The sequence below is a fragment of the Arachis ipaensis genome, chromosome B8 (genome assembly GCF_059453495.1).
Source record: "Arachis ipaensis isolate K30076 ecotype BB chromosome B8, ASM5945349v1, whole genome shotgun sequence".
NCBI classification, from domain to species: domain Eukaryota; kingdom Viridiplantae; phylum Streptophyta; class Magnoliopsida; order Fabales; family Fabaceae; genus Arachis; species Arachis ipaensis.
The window spans coordinates 102902746-102926430 of record NC_142443.1 but is presented as its reverse complement, the minus strand read 5'-3'; the positions used below and the strand labels follow the sequence as shown (position 1 = coordinate 102926430).

General features: G+C 37.2%; 2 protein-coding genes across 3 annotated transcripts; both read right to left on the bottom strand.

Annotated features, from left to right (window-relative positions):
- Window positions 1-2583: 2583 nt before the first annotated feature.
- On the bottom strand, window positions 2584-4316 carry LOC107611220 (uncharacterized). Its single transcript, XM_016313174.1, has 2 exons — window positions 3159-4316; window positions 2584-2883 (listed from the first exon to the last, which is right to left on the bottom strand). Exons 1-2 carry the CDS (start codon window positions 4314-4316, stop codon window positions 2584-2586), a joined length of 1458 nt encoding a protein of 485 aa, XP_016168660.1.
- Window positions 4317-18343: 14027 nt separating this feature from the next.
- On the bottom strand, window positions 18344-23184 carry LOC107613489 (metal tolerance protein 10). 2 transcript variants are annotated; one of them, XM_016315506.3, is made up of 6 exons: window positions 22746-23184; window positions 20660-20772; window positions 20189-20434; window positions 19979-20059; window positions 19582-19812; window positions 18344-18842 (listed from the first exon to the last, which is right to left on the bottom strand). In XM_016315506.3, the coding sequence occupies exons 1-6, from the start codon at window positions 22963-22965 to the stop codon at window positions 18498-18500; spliced, it is 1236 nt and encodes a 411-aa protein (XP_016170992.2). In that variant the 5' UTR covers window positions 22966-23184; the 3' UTR covers window positions 18344-18497. The 2 variants fall into 2 exon arrangements, with proteins under 2 accessions (XP_016170992.2, XP_088353395.1); XM_088497269.1 differs by lacking the exon at window positions 22746-23184 and adding an exon at window positions 20904-21045.
- Window positions 23185-23685: the final 501 nt, after the last annotated feature.

Below are 23685 nucleotides of genomic sequence, written 5' to 3'. Positions count from 1 at the left end.
ATGCACGGTTCAAAGGTAGTGGGGGTTAAAAAAAATTGTTGAAGGGGTAAAAGAAAGCTGGGTGGAGGTGGGTTTGTGGTGGTGAGTTTGGAAAAAAAAATTACTTAATATGAGTGGGGGTGGGGTTAACGCGGATGAGAACTTGAACCGGTTAGACGAACTTCATATAGCAGCACATTTATTCCATAAGGTTAATTTACGTCGTTAAGCTCAGTGATGTTGTTAATAATTTTTAGAAATAATTTTTTCGATATTAAAAATTTGTTATAGTATTTTTAACTATTGTCTTTCTTGCTACCTTATGTTGTAGCCCACACGTGTTCTTACTCCTCATGGCACACTGGTCGATGTTTTCATGTTAGATCCTGCGGATCCAATCATGGAAATTAGGCGGCAGAGGCTCGAGCCATATCTTAGATGCACCGGATTTTCCTATGCCTCTTTGATCAAGCGCTTCGAGTACGACAATCCACTTATTAGTGCCTTTGTCGAACGATGGCGACCGGAGACACACACATTCCACCTCCCTTGGGGTGAGTGTACAATAACTCTGGAGGATGTTGCAATGCAGTTAGGTCTACCTGTTGATGGTCAGCCTGTCAGTGGTACTTTGAGGTCATGGAGCAAGTTTCACCAAAGAGATATTTGGGAATGGTGTCATGAACTGTTAGGTGAGGTTCCCGCCGGCCACGTAGGGACAACAAAATTCAACATCAAGTTGAAGTGGCTCAAAACTCGTCTTCAACAGATGCCGCTTGACTTAAAAGATAATGGCCTCATGCAGTATGCACGTTGTTACATACTTTACTTGTTGGGAGGCATGCTTCTTTCGGACAAGGCCAACAACACGGTGCATGTTCGATATCTGCCGTTATTGGCTGACTTTGATGCCATCGGTACCTACAGTTGGGGTAGTGCCGTCCTCAACTGGTTATACCGTGCTATGTGCCTAGCAACAGATGACAGTGTTAAGGGTATGGCCGGGTGTCATACGTTGCTCATGTCGTGGATATACTACAGATTACCTTTCTGTGCACCGAATGTGACAACGCCATACAGTTTTCCTTTAGCCACGAGGTATGTTATTAGTATTATGTCCTTTATGACTTTTATCAGTTATCCTTTGAGGTTGGATATACTTTTTTTTTTAATTTTCTCGTTCGACAACAGGTGGAGAGGGAAAAAAGGACAGAATGACTATGCTGAGCAGCGCCTACTGAGGCACTGTCTGAGGTTGGACAATCTGCAGGTGGATGAGGTTGGTGCTGGCTGTTATTAATATCTTTCCAATAAATACGTATATGCATTATATGACGGGGTTTGTTTTTTTTTTGTAGTTTGTGTGGCAACCGTACATGGACCCCCGTATTCTGTCTAGAGTTCCGGCTGAATTTCTTGGCCAGCCACATGGAGATTTTTATACTGCCGTTGTGCCCCTAATATTTTTCAGATGGATTGAGATCCTAAATGTTGACTGGGTGTTGCGTCAATTTGGGGGAAAGCAAGGACCTCCAAACCCTCCACTTAATATTGATACCTTCCATCGACAATCGGCTCACAATGATGACAGATGGTGGACGATTCGACTATCCGAGTGGTTTGAGGTTTGGGTAAACCGGCGCACTGATGCATACCAGTTGCGGATTGATCATGCAGATACATTGCGTCCCAGCCAAGATTACTATAGGTGGTACTGCGCAAGAACAAGGAGGTTTTTGTCTGCCCCAGATGCATTGCATGATCCGCGGGTTGACGCTGTCCCCGCAGATGCATCGGCAGAGTATGGTAGAGGTCCCATAGTTAATTTGCCTCCAGTACCCCGATACCATAGGCGTCGCGACCCGCATACAGGCAGAGTTCAAGGCCATGCTAATCCTGCGGATCATGAGCCAGATTTACCATAACAGGACCGATTCAGATTTCAGCCAGACATGGGTTACGATGCTCCGCCGCAGGCTCCTAAGGTCCCGAGGACTGCTACTACCCGCAACCATTTGTAGCAGCGGACCCCAACCAGCCATCTTCCATTCAACATTTTATGCCATTTCAGAGTAGTTACGAGGTTGGCGGTTCAACCCTAAACCCTAAACCTTAAACCCTAAACCATTTAGGGTTTAGGGTTCAGCATTTTATGCCATTTCAGAGTAGTTACGAGCTTGCCATTTTTTGCAAGAACTGTGAGAACACTTGACCGCATGCAATCTGTGCTTGTGCTTGCCAGCCCTTCACGACGAATAACTCATTCTGGCGATGGTAGGTAGACTTCACAATTGCACACACCGGAAGATTTCAGGTGCCCTTGAGGACGGAGTTGATACACTCAGAAAGATTGGTCGTCATGTGACCGTATCGTCGGCCATCGTCAAGGTGCTGCAGCCATTTAGGTGGCTCTAAGCCTCGGATCCAACCCATCATTTGTGGAGATGTTACGGGATCCTTGCTACTGATTAACTCAAGGTATTACTACACCTGCTCTTGCGTCTTCGAATACGCGGCATTAACCAAGTGTCTTTTGGCCTCCTTACTCTTGAAACTTGTTGCGAAGTTGGAGGCAATATGTCATACACAGTATACATTGTGGTCCTAGCCACATCCTTTGCGCTCCAATGCAGCCTTTATTGTCGCATGCCAATCCGAGATAAGCAGAACTCCTGGCCGAGTTGCTACATGTCTCCTCAAATTGGTTAGGAAGAAGTACCATGAATTTACGTTCTCTCTTTCGACAAGTGCGAAAGTGACGGGTAGAATGTTGTTATTTCCGTCCTGTGCTATACCCATGAGAAGGGTGCCTGCGTACTTACCATACAACTGTGTACCGTCCACTGACACCAGCGGCTTACAGTGCCTAAAAGCTTCAACACATGAAGGGAACGACCAGAAAACCTGGTGAAGCATGACACTATCATGATCTAGAGTGTTCCCGACATAGTGCGGCCGCGTTTGGAGGTCAACAATTGTCCTTGTTGCGAAAATCTTTGGTTAGTCAAACATGAAAATGAGCAAATTGACACTCAATAGCAAAGACCTTACGATAGTAAACTGTAACTAATACCTGGGATGAAAGCTTGCAGAGCATTGAAGTATCTACGCAGCTGGTCATACGAATCATCCCAATCACCAAAGATCCTTGCGATTGCCTTCTACTTCGCGTGTCAAACCTTCTTGTAAGACACCTTGTACCCGTACGCTGACTCAACCGATCCTTGCAACACCTTTACACAAATTGTCGCATCAGCATGCACCATGGGGAATATGTGCTGGCAGATGATATTGCTATCAAGTTGAGCGTGGTCTTGAAACATTGAACTTGCCAAACAACTATGAGGCCCTTCGTATTTTCGAATTTCCCAAAATCTGGAAGACCTTGTTTTCGCAACCCGTACCATCCAACGACATTGATCCCCGAACTGTTTGCATCGACAAACATACCGACTTTGGTCTGACTCTACCACCTTATATTCTGCACTCCTACGGATGTTGTAGTTTTTGACTGCCAGCATCGCTGTTTCCCGGTTAAGAAACTTCAACCCAATCTCGAGCTCCATCTCGCCTGACACAGCGTAGCTGCTCGATCTGTCCTCTGCGTTGCTCGAATGCATTGCTCCAAGATTTAAGGACAAGTAGTGTACTGGTATGCTGGAGGATACACCACCACCTACCGGTTCGACACGTGTTGGAGGAACAAAGTCGCCATGCAGAGGCTGCGTTTCCGATACGGCTTCTGCCTCATCACCGCTGAAATCTTCAATCTCATCCTCCTCAGACGTTTCTGCAATGCCAGCATCAGGATACCTATCCAACCCAACAAGTGCAGAAGGGGAGGGGCGTGCTACACCAATATCTGCATTTTGTTTCCGCGTAACAAACGCGTTAAAGCTTGGACTACGGGCCCTACTGGTATCCCGACCCGGAACAAAATCAGCCGCTCCCAGATTTCTGACACCCTCTACATTATTGGAACTGGATGAGCTTCCACCAATATCTTGAAGATTCAGACTAAGCTCCAATGAATAGATGCTTCCTATGCTGCGATGATAAGAAAACATCATCGACACATGCTGATCAAATTTTATCTGTATTTTTTTATACGCAAACGAGTTGGCCACCGCAACAGGTATCCTGTAAGTCAGCTTCGTGATTTCTTTTTTCTCCACCATGCCGGTATGCATCAGAATCAGATTCTTCAGATCTTGCAACGATATCTGTGGCGGAATCATTATCCATAGTGGATCGTCGCATACAAATGTAATACCTTCTGCCGTATGAGAAATTTCTGCATTAGGGTATATAATGACATAAACGTTCTTCGAAGCCATACACAAAGCAATCCAATCTTAACAATGAAAAAATTTTTAGAGAGAAAGAAAGTTGTGAGGTTCAGAACAATTTCGGAGAGTTGGAGAAGAATGGAGATAATGCCTTCTTTCGTGGATGAAGCAGCGTTTATATAGTCCAATTGAGGTCCCAATTCGTGGGCAGTACACATGAGGCGCCTCATCTCGCGTGTACTGACAGTGAAATGGATCTAATTCGTGCCCGCCTCCCCAGAGTTCCCCAATTCGTGGATGTTAGCCACTAATTGGCTTTTCTTCCATTTCGTTTGTGCCGCACCAGACATGGAAGCTGCCCGTGTCAGCTCTAATTCGTAGCCACCGGGAGTGACTTGACGTGCTTCTCCATTTCACAGACGACGCCCATGAGATGGCCCTGCGTATTTCAGAAATGTTTTCATTTGGTACGTATTCCGGAAATTAAAATTTTTTCTATATTTAAATATATAAAAAAGCTCTTAATTTTTCATAAAATATTTAAAGGTGCAATTATCAATGAAAAGCTCTACAAAAACGCCACTATTTATAGCATTTATTTTTAGATGAAAATAGAATCCAAAAATTAACAAATTATTGATTACCTAACACACTAATTAACTATTAGTGAAAACATGTATTATAAATAGCTAATGCTCCATGCTCTATAATAAATAGTAGGACATCCATAACCATCATTGTTTTATAACATACAAAACTTTCTAAATTTTACTTGTATTTATTTCAATTAATTTGAAATTCATTTGTGGAGACACGGTTGCAAAAGATATATTTTTTGATGATGAAAATTTTAGTATTGATCTTATAAAAACAAAAATAAAAATTCTGTAATTTAAATTTATCCTACTAAAAATATAACTATTCATATTACATCTTTTTACTAATTTAAATTTTTAGGAGAAATAATTTTATTACATATCCCAAAAGAATTTCGCATAGTAAAACGAATGGTCGACTGCTTTCCTTTCAAAATATAGCATTGCTGGGTCTTCATTACAAAGAACAAGAGTTATATATATATACACACACTAGTGCTTGCAATTTTTTTTACATTATTAATAATGATATTTATTATTAATGATGTATAAATTCTATAGGGTAAGGATTAATAAAAATATTTCTAATATCACAAAATGACAGACGATAGTATAGTAAAACTAATTTCACATATTTTAAAAAGGGCTATGTTACACATTTAAATATTTTTTTTATCCAAATTTTATTCAAGTAGATCCAACACTAATAAAAATCACTCTTATTAAAAAAGTGTTATTACACATGTTTTATCTCTTCTCTTTCCCCGCATTTTTTTTCTCCCCTACGCTTCTTCTTCTTCTTCTTCTTCTTCTTCTTCTTCTTCTTCTTCTTCTTCTTCTTCTTCTTCTTCTTCTTCTTCTTGTAGACAGAAGTGTTTCGAATTTAATTTTATATAATGTATTATGTTTCGTTCACTCAATACTATACAATTGTTTCACCATAATGACGTGTTCGGTTCATTATGCAAAAAGCTATTTGAATTTGATTTTATATAATGTATTATGTTTTATTCACTCAGTACTATATAATTGTTTCACCATAATGACGTGTTCGGTTCATTTCTGTTCTACATAATTCAAAAGTCTTCCTCCTCACCTTCTACTGCTTCTTCACCAGAGAGAAAAGGAGGAAAAGACAAAAAAATACAGCAGCAACAACAACAAAAAAATGACGATAAGGAGAAAATACGTGAAGAAAAAGGAACGCGAAAAAGAAGGAGGAGAATGAGGAGGAGGAAGAACGTGAAGAAGAAGGCGAAGAAGAAGAAGATGCTCCGTGCGTAAACGAGTGTGAGAAGAAGAAGAAGAAGCGCAGGAGAAGAAGAAGAAGAAGAAGAAGAAGAAGAAGAGAAGACTCGTGAGAAAAGAAGAAAGCGGAGCGCGTGACCTAAAATTGCTTGGATGAATTTGGATGCCAAAATTGTTTGGAGGTAAAGAATATCTCCTTTAAAAATTATATATATAATTAGACTGTTTAAAGTAGTTATTTAACAACTTTAATACATAATTCAAATTATTCACCATGAAATTGTTCACCAAAATACAACACCAAATACAATTAGTTCTCAACATTCTTTTTAACCAAAGATATTTTCATAATTTCATTGTTCTTTCCTCAATTGATTTAATGTTGAACTTAATGAAATATCCTTCTTCTAAGTCATATGCTTCGCAAAAATCATTCCAATCATCTCCCAACTTGAATATTGTTGGACTTTAAGGACTTTGAATTAATCTGAAAATGAAGTTTCTCCGATCCCTTTCATTCTCGGGGGTCCAATAATGCTCCAATCACTATCCACTCCCTCCCTCACCAGATCTTTTGCAAAAGAAACAAGCACATGTTAAAAGATCAATTATAATCATACAATAATGAGTATAACCAAAAAACAAATTAATAATATCAATGAAAACTTATATTTAAATTAAGTTGTTAACTTATCAATCAGGTAGCAATGATCTCAGTGTTCTTTAGGACCTTAGAATACTTTGTATCAATCCTTTCACTGATTTTTTAATTAATTTAGAGAGAATGTACCTAAAAAAATAGATTAATGTGTAAAACTAAAAAGATAATAGCTTACTTCAGCACAAAATTAGCATTTTTACTATGACTTGTTTCTTCTATGCTCTTAGAAATACGTCTAAAAAAAAAAATAAAAATGAACTTAGTTTACAATAAATCACTAATTTTATGTTCAAAATACTTATTGTAGAGAACTATATAACAGATCATATTAAAATTAATAAGCAGTAATATACTTTTGTTGCTTGTTCTCAAACTCTCTTTTGTGCTTATTTTTCTTTTGCCTCTCATATATTCCTATTAAAAAAAATAATTTCATGTATGAATCTTATAATTAAATATATTTCACAGTTGACTTATATTCTACTATAAAACTTTGTTATAATATGTAACATGCCTTTTAACGACAATAAAGCACATTGATAACAATTTGTTTCAAGAGAAATATTATTAATAAATTTATCTTATTTATAGTATGTTTACTATTTTAGATAAATTATTTATTAATTAAAATATTATCTTATATTTCCTACTAGAGATATTTTATAATACCCTACCACACAGAACTTTACACCTAGGACGTAAATCAGAGGTGGCGAGGTGCTACGACCTCTAAAAGTATATATATATATATATATATAAAACAAGAGTAATATAGCTAGGAGCCTTGAAAGAAACGGTATGATCAAAATAAAAGCGAAGGTACAACGCTCACGGTAAATGATAAGATGGAAAGCTTATACAGAAAACCAAAAGACAGATATATATACAGAATTCCAACCAGTAAGTATAATCAAATTCTAGACTCAACTTGCGAAGCAAAGGCCAGCCAAAGTATACATATACATATATATATATATATATATATATATATATATATATATATATATATATATATATATATATATATATATATATATATATATAACTCCAAAGAATACCCCAACGCAAGCTACAAACCTATTTCTCCAAGTCAACCTCTAGGAGAAAAAACATAAAATGTACAAGGTGGAGAATCTATTGCATATATAAACAAAAATATAAACATTGAGTCCCAAGATAGTTTTTTACTTCCAAGAGTCTCCATAATGCTCAGTGTGGTGCTTCGCGTCCTGCATTTGAAAACAACAATATATGTATGGAATAAGAACCAGGAGTTCTCAGCATGGTAAAAGTGCCTGTATAGTTAATATAAAAAGTCCCGAAAAAGTCAGAGGCAATCCTAGAACTCCGATACTCATATTTAAACTTAAAGGAAATAAACTAAACCATAAAATTGGTAAAACTTTCAAAGGTATCCAAGTCTCAAATCTAACTCTATTTCTATAATTCACTTTTTGTCTCATTAAACTCTAACCCTGTTCACTTTTTGTTTCCTCCAATCTAATTGTAGTTCAATCCTTCATTTTCCGTTTCCTCCATTCCTCCAAAATCCCAGTGGAGTGATGAACGGGACTTTTGTGTGGTTTAAAATTTCTCAAATGAATTCTCGTTGTAAAGTATAGATTCTAAACCAAACAATAATCCTTTCATGCAAAAATTTTGTTTGTCACAAGTACAAACCCCTAAATTTTATAAACCGAAGTATTTAAACCTCGGGTCGTTCTCCCTAGGAATTGCAATAAAGTGCCTTGTTATTGGTTATGGAGTATGTTTTGGGGTTTTTGAGATGATGGACAAGAAATATAAATGGCAAAAGAAATAAACTAATAAAAAGGTCTTGGCAAGGTTAGGTGGTCAAGGATCTCTATCCTAATCACTAACCACAACATGAGAATTGGCAATGATCAATCCCACTAAGTTAACCCCTAACTAATAGTAGAGGAAAGTCAAGTGAGCTATATCAATCCAAGTCCATAAATCCTAAAACTAGCAAAAACTAACAAGCAATCCAAAAATCAAGCTATTCACAATATTCACATATATACAATAACCAATAACATAACACCATTACAACTCTCCGGCAACGGCACCATTTTGATGATCGAAACTCTTGTGTGGTCTAGAATTTCACTAATAAATTCTCGTTGTAAAATATAGCTTCTAAACCAAACAATAGTTCTTTCATACAAATATTTGTTTGTCACTAGTACAAACCCCTAAAATCTATAAACCGAAGTATTTAAACCTCGGGTTGTTCTCCCTAGGAATTGCAATGAAGTGTATGTTATTGGATATGAAGTATGTTTTGGGGTTTTTGAGATGATGGATAAGGAATATAAATGGCAAAGAAAATAAACTAACAAAAAGGTCTTGGCAAGGTTAGGTGGTCAAGGATCTCTATCCTAATCACTAACCACAACATGAGAATTGGCAATGATCAACCCCATTAAGTCATCCTCTAACTAATAAAGGAAATTCAAATGAGCTATGTCAATCCAAGTCCATAAGTCCTAGTTCTACACCTAATCAATTGGTGAGATATAGCGTTAATGGCTCCCAATTGTCAATCACTTGGACATTAGTGACTCAAGAGTTCCTAAGTTACCTTCCCAAGTCAAGAGCACAAAATTCTACTCTAAAATCTAACCAAGCATTTTATCAAACACTTGGAAGGCATAAAAGGAAAACATAGTAAAATAGCAAGGAAAGTAAATCTATCAACTACCAATTGCAAGAAAAAGTAAGATCATACTCAAATCATCAATAAAAGAAACATCAAACATAAATTTCATTAAAAGAAAATCAAATTCAACATGAACATCCATGAACATAAAAGAGCATAAAAGGTAAAATTAGCATGAGAACTAAGAAGAATAGAGTAATAGGAACAAGAAATTGTAGAAGAAACAAGATGAAAGCAAGGAATTAAACATGGATCCATGAGAGATTAACCTAATCCTAACCTAATTCTAGAGAGAAGAGGGAGCTTCTCTCTCTAGAAACTAAACTACATGATGCTAAGCTACCAAACAATTGCTCCCCCTTTGCCCAAGCTTGAATTCTGCATGAAATAGCATTAGAAATGAGTTGGGTTGGGCCCAAAGTGCTTCAGAAATCGCTGGGAGCGATTTCACTTTAGTGGGCCACGGACAGCATCGGCGCGCACGCGTACATGGTGCGTGCGCGCCCCTGAACGCAAAGTAACATATGGCAAATTTTATATCATTTTAAAGCCCCGGATGTTAGCTTTCCAACGCAACTAGAACCGGCTCATTTGAACCTATGTAGCTCGAGTTATGGTTGATTGAGTGCGAAGAGGTCGGACTTGACAGCTTTACGGTTCCTTCATTTCTTCATGAGTTCTCCCACTTTGCATGCTTTTCTCCTCACTTCTTCCATCCAATACTTGCCCTATGAACCTGAAATCACTCAACAAATACATCAAGGCATCGAATGGAATTAAAGTAAATCGAATTTAGCTATTTTAAGGCCTAAAAAGCATGTTTTCTCATTTAAGCACAAATCAAGGGAGAATTGCAAAACCATGCTATTTCATTGAATAAATGTGGAAAAAGTTGGTAAAATCCCCCAAAATAAGCACAAGATAAATGACGAAATCGAAGTTTATCATGGAGCAACCCTCATCACACCTCCGCCAAATGAGGGATCTCTCAGTTGCAAAGACAAACAAAACAGACAAGAAAAATATAGATATAGATAGTAGTTACAACAAGTAGAACAAGTAGTAGATAAGCAAAGATAAAGCAGTTAAGCAAACCAAAATAATGTACACTCAAGCAAAACATACAAATGCATATGATGTATGCCTTCCTACAGGCCGTGAGCTCATGTATCAGTTACTTTGCCAGAACCTGACACACCCGATAGCTAACCCGGATATCGTCTCTCTGACATGCCTCACACTCTTAGGATATAGTGTCTGTCACACTCTCAGGATATAGTGCCCGCCATACTTATAGGATATAGTGCCCGTCGCATTTTCCGAGATAAAGTACTCCGACACTCTTGGGATATATCACTTGCCACGCTCTTGGAATATAGTGCCCGCCACACTCATGGGATATAGTACCCGATACACTTTCTAGGGTAAAGTGCTCCCACACTCTTGGGATATAGTGCACGTCACACTTTACAACAGAGAGAAAATGATGCAACAAAATAAAACAGAACATACATTCACACTTCACATTCATAATCATTGTCTTCATAATCACTTTCAATCATTCTTCCTTATTTCTTACCCGGAGCAAGTGGACAATGCCAGTGCATCTTACCCGGTCTCATATATCTCAATCAATTTCATCATATCTCATTCAAAGTTCATAGTTAACTCAGTTCTCCTTATTTTTCTTTCCCATAGCCAACCTCATCATCAAACACCTCTCAACTCAGTTTGTTGGGTAGGGAGCAATCCCCGCATCGCGTGTATGTCCGCATATGCACCCATTGCAGAGTTGATAAAAAGCTGCTAAGTTTCTCGAAAACTAGTTTTACACACCCAACTTCAAACGTGCATAACTTTTTCATTTTAAATAATTCTTCATCCGTTCTTCAAACGACATAAACTTCACGGACCCAATTTTCAATCAATACAAATTTCATAAAATTTTGAGGTTCGGAAGCCAAGTTATGACCCGTCGAAGTTGGTAAAAAATTTAGATTTTTATCAAAGTTTACAAAACCTTTAGTTTTCTAAAATTCTAAATCCAAAAACCAAATGTTTCACAATCTAAACAACACCAAATATTCTTAAAACATATTCACACTCCTTTCAATCATTCCCTAACATATCAACATAAAATTTCATCCATTCCAACCAATTACTTCACATTCAAATGAACACCACTCACTCAATTCAAGACTAACTATATTCACATATATCTCAACCCTCCTCAATCATTTTAATCATAATTTTCATCAAGTTCATATACCATCCAATCTCAAATCAATGGTACACATACATACATTTATTCACTAATCATATTAACAACCAAATTCAATCCGAACTTATCCTATGGTCAGTTAGCTTAAGTTTTCACGCGACATTAGACATTAACTACGAGAAACCAAAACTATACCTTGGCCGATTCCTTCCTAAGCTCGGAACGCCTCAATTATCCATCGTTGCTCAAGCTCCAAAGCTCCAACTCCTCACCAATTGAATTTTCAGCTCCCAGGATTCAATTTCAAGCTTCTAATATCCACCAATTTAACTCCAAAACATCCAATTCAATCTAATACAATCCAAATTCACTATAATTAACATAGCATTTGCTAATTAATGATTCATAGAGGGTTAAGTAGTTTCTTACCTTATCCACTCAAAATTGGTGTGAAACCCAACAATTATCCACCACTAGAGTACCGCGTTAACTTAAGTGAAGTCACATACTGGCAGTCATGCATACGCATGAGGCATGCATACTCATGACCCTAAAATACTCCAAACTCCATTTTTTTCATGAATTTTCCATTTTGCATGCTTTTTCTTTACTTCTTCAATCCATCCTTGCCTTCTAAACCTGAAATCACTTCTACAAATACATCAAGACATTGAATGGGATTAAAGTGAATTAATTTAGCAAATTAAGGGCCTAAAAAGCATGTTTTTAATCTTAAGTACAATTTAGAAGAAATTCACAAAACCATGCTGTTTCAAGGAATAAATGTGGGATAAGTTGATAAAATCCACTCATTTCAATACAAAATAAACCAATAAATTGTGGTTTATTAGCCACCAAAATCCGAAAGGTCTAGTCAGTGAATTGAGTCCCATTGTCCATGGTGATGAAGTGGGGAACTCCGAACCTTGTGACAATACTTTTATAGAGGAATTTCTGAATTCTCTGGACAGTGATGGTTGCTAGTGGTTCTGCTTCGATCCACTTAGTGAAATAGTCAATTCCCACTATGAGGTATTTGACTTGTCTTGGAGCTTAAGAAAATGATTCGAGGAGATCAAGTCCCCATTTTGCAAATGACCATGAAGAGGTAACGCTAATAAGCTCCTCAGGAGGTGTAACATGAAAATTGGCATGCTTTTGACAAGGCGGTCACTTTTTAACGAACTCGGCCGATTCCCTTTGTAAGGTCGGCCAGAAGAAGCTGGCCCAGATCACCTTCTTGGCTAGTGATCGGGCCCCCAGGTGGTTTTCACATATGCCATTGTGTACTTCCTCTAAGACATCCTTTGTGTTAGAGGTCGGGATGTACTTTAGGAGAGGCGTTGATATCCCTCTTTTATATAGGACATTGTGGACCAACATGTAATTTTGTGCCTTTCTTATGAGTCTTTGACTTTGTTTTCATTCTCAGGGAGAACATCAAATTTAAGATAGTTGATTATAGAGGTCATCTATCCTACATTTTGGTTGGATATGGCCATTATGTCTGAGCTGTCATCTTCCTTTGATATGGACGGTGCGTGGAGAGTTTTCTAGATTAGGCTTCTATTATTGCCCCCTGGCTTGGTGCTGGCGAGCTTGGAGAGGGTGTCTGCTCGTGCATTTGACTCCCGAGTTATGTGTCAGACCTCTCCTTCTGAGAATTGTGCTAGCTGTTCCCATGCTTCATCTAAATATTTCTTCATGTTGGAGTCTTTAGATTGGTAAGTGCCATTAATTTGTGAAGTTACCACTTGAAAATCACTAAACTCTATCAAACTTTGTGCTCCCACTTCTTTAGCCAGCTTCAAGCCATCAAGCAAGGCCTCATATTCTACTTGGTTATTAGAAGCAGGGAAATCGAACCTTAAAGAAAGTTCTATCCGAGTTCTGTGCTCACTTTCCAGGATGACACCTACTCTGCTGCCGGCTTTATTGGATGATTCATCTATGTATAGGCTCCATGTTGTTGGACTTCCCTGACTTTCAGTGTATTCAGCTACAAAGTTGGCAAGATACTGATATTTGATTGCTGTCCGAGCTTCATACCTCAAATCAAAATCGGATAGTTCCACAACCCATTACAACATTCGTCCTGCTAAGTCTGTCTTTTGTAAAATGTGTTTCATTGGCTGGTTAGTACGGACCTTTATAGTGTGAGCCTGAAAATATGGTTGGAGCCTTCGAGAAGTGAGGATAAGAGCATACACAAAGTTTTTTATCTTCTAATAGTTTAATTCTGCTCCTTTTAAGGCTTTGCTGACAAAGTAAATGGGTTGCTATCCGTTCTTACCTTATCGGATCAAGGCTAAAGCTATAGCTTGGCTCACCACTGCTAGGTAGAGGACGAGCTCTTCTCCTATGATAGGTCAGGTAAGTGTGGGGACTAGCCCAGAAATTCTTTAAAGTTCTGAAAGGCCTATTCGCTCTTCTGAGTCCATTCAAATTGCTTTCCCTTTCTGAGGATTGAATATAGTGGTAGGGACTTTAATGCTGATCCTGACAAGAACCTAGACAGTGTTGCTAGCCTTCTATTTAGCTGTTGGACTTCTTTGATGCAGGTTGGACTCTTCATGCTGAGTATAGCTACTCTACACTTGTCTGGGTTTGCTTCTATTCCTCTTTGAGTTAGCATGAAGCCTAAAAATTTTTTCACCTCTACCACGAAGGTGCATTTTTAGGAGTTTAGCCTCATTTCATGCTTCCTTATTGTTGAAAACACCTCGGGGAGGTTAGACAAGAGTGCTGAGTCGACCTCGGTTTTAACAAGCATGTCGTCTACATATACCTCCATGATTTTCCCTAAGTGGGAAGAAAATACTTTGCTCATTAGTCGCTGGCATGTGGCTCCGTCATTCTTTAACCCAAAAGGCATTACTACATAACAATATTTAGCTTTAGGAGTTATGAACGAGGTCTTTTTTTGGTCCAGTTTGTACATTGGGATTTGATTATATCCCGAGTAAGCATACAAAAACAAATACCGATAACTTGAGGCTGAATCGACCAAAGTGTCGATACTTGGAAGAGGGTAGGGGTCCTCAGAACAAGCTTTATTGAAGTCAGCGTAATCTACACACATTCTCCACTTTCCATGCTGCTGTTTTACTAGAACCACATTCGCCAGCCAAAGTGGATATTTTACTTCTCTTATGAACCCGTCTTTCAATAATGCTTTCACTTGCTCCTCCACAACCTGTGTCCTGTCTGGCCCTAGTTTTCGATGCTTTTACTGGACAGGTCGGGAGCCTGGGTATACGGCGAACTTATGAGATATCGGGTCGAGGTCTATTCCAGGCATGTTGGAGGCTTTCCAAGCGAAGAGGTCGGAATATCTTCTTAGAAGGTCAATGAGCTACTTTTTTATTCATTCTTCCAGGTTGGCCCCTATATTTGTTGTTTTCTCAGGCTGATCTCTGATTTGCACTTCTTTTATCTTTCCTCTAGGTTGGGGGCATAGTTCCTCTCGATTTCGGATACCACCAGGCTCAATAGTGTTGACTTCTTTTCCGCACGGACTGCCTTTTAAATTGAGGCCTTTGTTGTAATATTTGCGTGCTAGCTTTTGATCTTCCTTTATGGTAGAAATTCCTTCTACAGTGGAAAATTTCATGAATAGATGAGGCGTAGAAATAACTGCTGCAGGTCGGCTCATGGTTGTCTAACCTATTAGGGCATTATATGCTGGAGTGACGTCAACCACAACGTAGTCAATGCTTAACATCTTTGTCGCGCGCTTTCCAAAAGTAGTGTATAGAGAGAGATATACCCAAGAGGTCGGATCGGCATGTTCTCTAGTCCGAAGAGGTTATCTGGGTATGCCTTTGGATTCTTTCCTTCCAGCCCGAGCTTATCAAAAGCGGGTTTAAACAATATATCTGTCGAGCTACCTTGGTCCACTAGTGTTCTATGGAGGTTTGTATTGGCAAGAATCATTGTTATCACCACGGGGTCGTCATGGCCAGGCATTACCCCTTGAGCGTCTTCTTTAGTGAATGAGATGTTTGGCATGTTGGGAGATCTGCTATCTTTTTCGACTTGGTACACCTCTTTAAGATGTCTTTTCCGTGATGACTTCGATATTCCCCCTCCAGCAAATCCCCAATTAATCATGTCTATGTGTTGCTCAGGAGTTTGAAGTGAACGTTCTTGTCGTCTTCCTTCTTCATCTCCTTTCCTTTTTCTTTAATGATCCGACCTATCTGCCAAGTATCTATCTAGTTGGCCTTCTCTAGCCAACTTTTCAATGACAGTTTTTAGATCATAGCAGTCGTTAGTAGAATGCCCATAGAGTTTGTGATACTTGCAGTATTCTGTCCAATTTCCTGCCTTTTTATGTTTGATCGGACGAGGAGGAGAAAACTTTCCGGTATGACATATCTTTCTGTAAACATCTACAAGAGAGACCTGGAGGGGAGTATAGTTATGATACCTTTGAGGTTTTTTCAACTTGTACTCTTCTTTCTTCTTAGCTTCTTTCTCTTTTTCCAGAGGTGGATAGGGTAGGCTAGGTATCAAGAGTGGTTCTCTTAGTAAAAAATTCTTCTCCATGTTGATGTACTTCTCTGCCCACTCTTGCACTTTGTACAAGGAAGCTAGCTGTCGCTTGGATATGGATTGAGAGAACGACCCTTCTTTGAGGTCATTAACCATACCCATGATAATTGTTTCAGTAGGTAAGTTTTAGTATTTCCAAGCACGCCTTATTGAATTTTTTCATATAATCTCAGAGCGTCTCTCTGACCGCCTATTTTACTCATAGCAAGCTTGGTGTGTGTTTCAACTTATCCTTCTGAATCGAGAATCTTGTAAAAAACTTCCTTGCCAGGTCGTCGAAACAAGTTATTGACCTGGTCTGTAAGTTATCGAACAACTTCATCGCAGCATTGGTCAAAGTCGTCGGAAATGCTTTGCAACGAGTAGCGTCAGAGGCGTCGGCTAGGTACATCCGAGTTTTGAAGTTGTTGAGATGGTGCCTTGAGTTGGTCATTCCGTCGTAGAGATCCTTGTCGAGGGTTTTGAAATTTCTTGGAACCTTGGCCTATATGATCTCTTCTACGAACGGGTCTTCTCCTCCTAGAAGGCTTTTTTTCCGATCTGCTTGATTACTCCTTCTTCGGAGGTCAACTTTTAATCTTAGGAGTTTTTCTTCCAGCTCCTTTCGTCACCGTATCTCCCTTTGCAGTTCTCATTCTGCTTTTCGTTGAGGTTCAGCTTCTTGTTCGAGCTGCTCTAGTCATCTACGATGGCCATGGACTAGACCTGGTATCTCCGTTAGATGGGGAGGTTCTTCATCTTTCGATGAATGGACCTCTGATTGGATCCGCTTTGGTTGGGAGTTTCCTGAAGTCCCTTCTCTGTGGAGAATGTGAGTTCTTTTCCAGAGAGGAGGTATTGCAAGTGTGAGGTCATCACAGTGGAGCTCCGGTTCTAATTCAGATGCTGTGTGACCGTTTTCATAGTGATCGTCTGCCAAAATTAAAGGTTGAATTCCAGGTCCCTGACAACAGCGCCAATGTTCCGAGGGTTACCTGAAATGTTGATTTGGGCCTGGACGTGAGGTCCAGAATCCTTCTGAGGATGCGTCCGACTTGTTTGGTGTCGAGGTGCCGCCATCCGAGTTCCTCGTGAGGAGGTGGGGGTGATACTTGTAAAAGACTCCGATACTTAAGTTAGCAAAGGCTTTAGGCAGGTTTTTGTAGATTAGAACGTGTGTATGCCTAAAGAGTGTCGATATATTTATAGTAGAGCTGATAACCACCTTTGTTTGAGTAGTTCCACCTTTATTGATGGATAACCATTCCCTTTATCTTTGGGAGTTTGTTAGGACCTATCTTTTACGAATGATATACATAGTTGGAGAGATTTGAATAGGCAGTTACTTGCTTGGACAAGTAGAGCTAGGCTCCCTTCGTTGTGTCCGACCTCCTGGCTTTTATGTTTTGAGACAGGATATGAACAACAACAAGAACAACAAAAAAGTGATGTGAAGGATTAGTTTGAAAGATTAAACCAGAAAAATCGTGATCCTTGGCCTTCTACTCGTTTTACTTGAAAATTGGTAGTCTAAACTCCTCCGGAATACGAGGATTTATGTTGAAGTTGAAGTGTTGAACTATATTTTCGTTTCCTTTTTCCTTTTTAAATTTCTTATATATTCATTTTTTTTTGTATTATTTTGGTTCCACTTTATCTCACAGAAAAGCAATAGGTCATTATGAGTATAGTTTTGTAGATTATTTTCATTTGTGAAGACTTTGTACAAATGTATTTATAACCACTTTAACTAACTATATTTTTAAATTCTTGAGAGTAATTTTTTGTATAAAATTATTTTTATACACTCAACAAAACATTTTTATGATAAAACTACTTTTAATTTAAAAGATCTAGATATTATAAAAGTAACATTTGTCATAATTGGTGATCCAAATAATTTTACCTAACAAATTTAAAGAGATGTTAAATATTACATAATCATGTTTGAAATAAATAATACTGCTGGAAAGTTATTCAATATATGAACTATAGGTCCTAAATGATTGGTATACAATGTTATATGTAACAATTTTATTTGATATAAGTTAATATCAAATAAAATCGTTACATTCTATTAGGAGTACTAAATCGGCCTTTTAACCGTGCAGTTAAGAGTTGTTTATACACAGATAAACTTCTATCATATTGATTACAGTTCAAGATACAAGCAAATTTAACTAAATGATCCAAAGGAAAAGCAAAAAATTGAAGAAACATTAAGTTGAACAGCAAAGGTAAAAAAACCCCTCTTGCCCTTATCCTAAGATATCATGAATATCTTTCATACCATGATCTTATGTTCAGGCCTATGAGTGAACTCAAAATCTATGTGGACAAAAGCCCTCTCAACTTCTGGAAGTTGCTCCAGCTTCTCTTGGAGAGTCTCACCAATATTGTGTGCTTGATTCAGAAGCATGTCTTCCGGCAACACAATATCAACTTCGACAAAGTAATGTGCACCGAAGGTGTATGCTCTGACTGTATCTATGTGCTTAATCTGTTCATGGTGATTCCATATAAGGTAAGTTAACTTCGCCAGGAAATCGGGCGGTGCTGTCCTTCCGATGAGCGACCAGACATTCTCAATCACTGTCCTTGTCCATGTGTTGATTGTGTATAATGCAATCTGCATTATTTGACATTAAGGAATTAAGGATGTTGTCCCTTGGAAGACCAATAAAAAAGTTGGCTTGAAGTAACAAACAAACAGTCATCTGACTCAAACCTTCCTTTAAGAGTGTAATCTTCATATACTTGGAGTTTAAGGCCATTGTGGGATAGTAAGAATATGTAACAAGCAATCATATAACATACAAACATTTAATACCATGTTTGGAAACTTCATCACGACATGGTAACTGTTTCAAGTAAAAAAAAGAGCAAAATATGTTTTTTGTCTCTAATATTTGTAATTTTCTTCAAAAATATCCCAGCATTTAATTTTATTCCTCAATTTTGTTTCTTACATTGTCAATCTGTGTCAAAATTATCCCTAGACGTATTCATCTAAAACATTAGGGAAAAATTGAAAATGTCCAAGGATAGCTTTGCCACAGATTCAATACATTAGAGAGAAAATTAATGAAATTAACCTTAGGGATATTTTTGAAGAAATTCATAAACGTTTGGAACAAAAAACCTTGGACTCTGGTAGACAAAAACATGTTTTGAGAGGGAAAACATATAGCAAAATAGCCTATAGAATTATAAGAATAAGTAACAAGAAAAACAATGATGTTACACATAAACATGCCTCTAAGACTATTAAAAATTTACAGTGGCATGTAACTTGAAGTCTAAGAAAACATCACCATAGAAACAAAGTAAAATCTTATGAGAAAATAAGTGGTAGAAATGAAACTTACAACAATAGCTCCTGTTGAATCAAGCCACCAATAGAACTTGACAGCAAGCACAGCAGCAGCTAATCCAACCGAATTGGTAATGACATCGAAGAAGTGATCTTGTGCATATGCTCTGACAATTTCGTTCTTGAACTTTCGACAATAGACCATAAGAATGAACTTCACAACGGTGACAGATACCATAATTCCGATCATCCAGTTAAGCTTCACTGGGTCCATTTCAGGCTTAGTCTGCAGAAAAAGAATTACAAAAGAAATTAGTAGTTAGGTGTTTTGGTACACTCTGCATCAATGGCTAAATTTGAAATAAAACAACGAAAAAAACAATGTTGGATCCAAATCAGCACATATTTCAAACAAATTAGTGGAACAAGAAAAACTTGATCATCACAATTACCTTGGTAATAAGTTCTCTGCCAGACTCAATCAAAATTTGCAGCCCCAGTGTTGCCATCACTGATGCAAACACAATGATACCCTGTGGACAAAGTACAATCAGTATGAGTGTGTATTAAGTAACGACAAAATGGTGAAAACGAAACAGCAACAATCGTTTCAATCTAACATTAATGTTTAGGACTAAATGATCTCTCTAATAAAGTCTTACCACTGGTTGCATGCGCTTCTTTCCGATTGGATAGTGAAAACGGTTTGGAGTTTTCATGGCATTCGCAGTAAACCACAATATGAACCCTGACAAGAGATCCAAGAGAGAATCCATGGTTGAGGCAATGACAGCTAAGGATTTGCTCTCGACTGAGGCAAAAACCTTAGCTGCAAAGAGCAGCAAGTTACACGCATTCGACACATAAACCGCCATCCTCTCACTCTTGGCTAGTTGCTTCATTTCATCCTGAGAAACATGGTGCACAATTTGTTAGTTGAACTAGAATGCTCTTTCTGGAGATCCAATCAAATTTTGCCATACTTAATATCATAAAATTAAACTCCTTCACAGTTTTACACTTAACAGAAACGGTAAAATCTTCACTAATACTATATCAAACACATAGCATTCTGTTAGAGATGCTCCTTCTATGACAAATTATCGGTAAATAATGGCGATAGAACAATCAACCTCAGTGAGACTTCCTGGGAAAAACCCGGTTTCAGCCATAGTGTCCATCTCATTAAATCCTTCAAGGAGTCTCTCCTGTTTCTTGTAATATTCTGCCACCTTGCGCTGCTTCCCTGAAACAACAACATTTGAATATATACATATACATAAACATACACTAAGAAGGAAATGCCACATGCTAAGACATGGCAAAAACTTGTTAAGAATAAAAACACTTGATAAACTAGATTAAAAGCCACAGTACCACACATTATCAATAGCATATACCAGTCTTAGGTAGCACACAAGATGTGGAGAAGCATGTTGAAAACGTAGTTTCTATTTATTTTCATTATGTTAAATTCTTCAATTGAGCCTAAGTTTTCTGAATATGTTCAATTAATTACTAGAAAATGCCAAGATTTTCAAATCACGGTCCTTTATAATAATCTCAAAGTTGAAAAATAAAAAAGTGAACAATTGAATTGTAGATAGTGCACTTTCGTAAAGTACTTAATCAGGTTATCTTTTTCAACCATTAAGGAAAGGTAAACAAAAGGGTTATGGATCTTCTTATCCAGAAACATAGGTAGAGGTGTTAGACTAATGTCTAATTGATCCTTACTCATTTTTTATAAATCAAAATCCATGTATACCCAAATGATATTACTCTTCAACTTTGTGGTTACTACCTTACATCAGATGACACCATTTCAAGGCTGGACCACTTTGAAAGAATAAAAAAGACAAACACCAGCACTTCCTTTAACCACTACCAAACAATGAAGTAATTAAAAGGCTCTTTCTTTATGCAAAAGTGTGTATCAAGACTACACCACATAAAACACAAACATGAAAGCAACGTTTGGTTGTATAGGTATCACACAAAATACACAAACATAATGGCATAGATCATGTTTGGTTACATATTAAAACACAAATAATTAGTTGCATTAAGATAGTGGGACTAAAATATTAGCGTGCATATTAGGATGAACATTAGCGGCTCTATTTTTAGTGTTTCTATCATATTGAGACATAAAGTCCATTCATCCTTGTTTCTTAAGTTGTATTATTATCCGTAATTCCAAACACAGTCTAAAATTGTGTTTAGATACGGCCCCAAATTTTTAAAGAAACCAGAAAAAAAGGAATTTTCAATTTTCGAATTTTCAAGGTCAGAAAAACATGATTTTTTTTTTAAGACAGAACTGTCTGGACAACCAAAGAATTTTGTGTTATTGCTATATTTCTGTTTCAGAGACGGATCAAACCGCAAACTCTAAGGCTGAGAAAGAAGACAGTGCGTCCAAAAAGAAGAAGTTTTAGTTTATTTTCAGTTCTTTAAAGTGGAAATAGTGAAAATCTTGTTTGTGTATTATTTTCCTGGCTCGGTAACCGAAAGCTACCTAATACTGCATAATTGAGAAAACCACTGAAAAACAACCAAACATGGCCACCCCCCCTTACCCATTGTATAGAATAGTGAAATTAATGGTCCAAATTCGCCAGAATTAACATGCAACTCTTATTGCTCACACCCATCGTGTGTATGAAAACAAGTTTATTGAGGAGTCTCATAGTTCGATTTAATTCCGAATCCACTTTCCATTTTGGAAGCACAGGAATTAATTCAAAAAAAAAAATCACAAAAAAATAATTAAAGAGTAATAAGATAATTAAATAACAAAAAAATTTATGATGGACACTGCAAAAAAAAAAAAAGTAAGTTATGAAGACTTATAACAAGAAATTTATAATAATTAATGTTAAAAAACAATTATAATTTTTTGAACACTTATTTTTCTTTTACCTTCTAAATCTCTGATGAAACTTTTAAGGAAATTATTTGACATTTAAAAAAAAAACAAATCTACAATTCCATAGAAAAATTCTTCTCTGCTTAATTGGAGTCATATTACTCATAAATAAAACGGAATAACAAAACAGATTCAGGAACTTGAAACATGCAAAGGAACAAAATAGCCGAAGAAGGTGAGCACTGAACAACGATGGCTTCAGAATTCAGATGACTGCTTTCACCATAACAACAGAGAACTGAGAAAACACAATAAAAAAAGAAAATAAAAAGTGAAGGGTCACTCACTAGGTCTGCGTAAAAATGTGAAAGTACGGTGATTGAGATTGTTGCTTCCGCCATTCCGGTTGTGTTCGTGGTTGTTTTTAAGACTAAACTCCTTGACATTGAGTCTCCATGAACCGCTCCCTTCATCTTCTTGCGACACTAGAAGCGGTTCAGTTCTGCCTCTACTTCCACCATCACTCTCTGCTATTCCTGAAGGTGGTGATGACGACTGCGACGCCATGTATGGTGGTTGGTTAATGGTTTTGTTTTTGTTTTTAGTTTTGATAATCAAGTTATTAACTGCTCTCCTAGTTATAGGGAGTGACAAAAGGAGGAGGAAGTTTCCTATGTGAAAAGCCGTATGATAGTGAAATTACAACTCGTACGTGGTGGGTTTTGCGCTATATAGCATTTCAAGTTGGGAAGTTTGTGACGGGGATATCTATACTATAGTTGTGGTAAAGTTGAATTGAATATATCTTTTGGTATGGATTTGATTGTGTTCAACAGTTCAACTACTAATATTTGTTAGTATTTTTTCTCTTTATTAACTTTAGATTGGTGCCAATAAATAATAGTTCAAATGGTATAGTTTCTTTATACTCAATTAAGAGGTTGCGCGTTCAAGTCTCATATCTTTAATAAAAAAAAAAACTTTAGATTGGTTGTTTAAATTTGTTTTTCATTTTACTTAGATAAGATATATTTTTTATTCTTAACATTTGTTAAAAAATTTGAAGTTATTTTTAATATTTAATTGAATCAATTTTATTCTAACATTTAAAATAAATTTCAGTTATATATTTATAATTAATTATTTGACAATTTAATTTTGATGCTTTTTACATTATATAATCATATTCGATTTTTTTTGAACAATTAGTTACACGCTTAATATTTAATATAATAAATAATTATTTTTAAATTAGTAACATATCAAAATTAAATTCATAATCCTTAT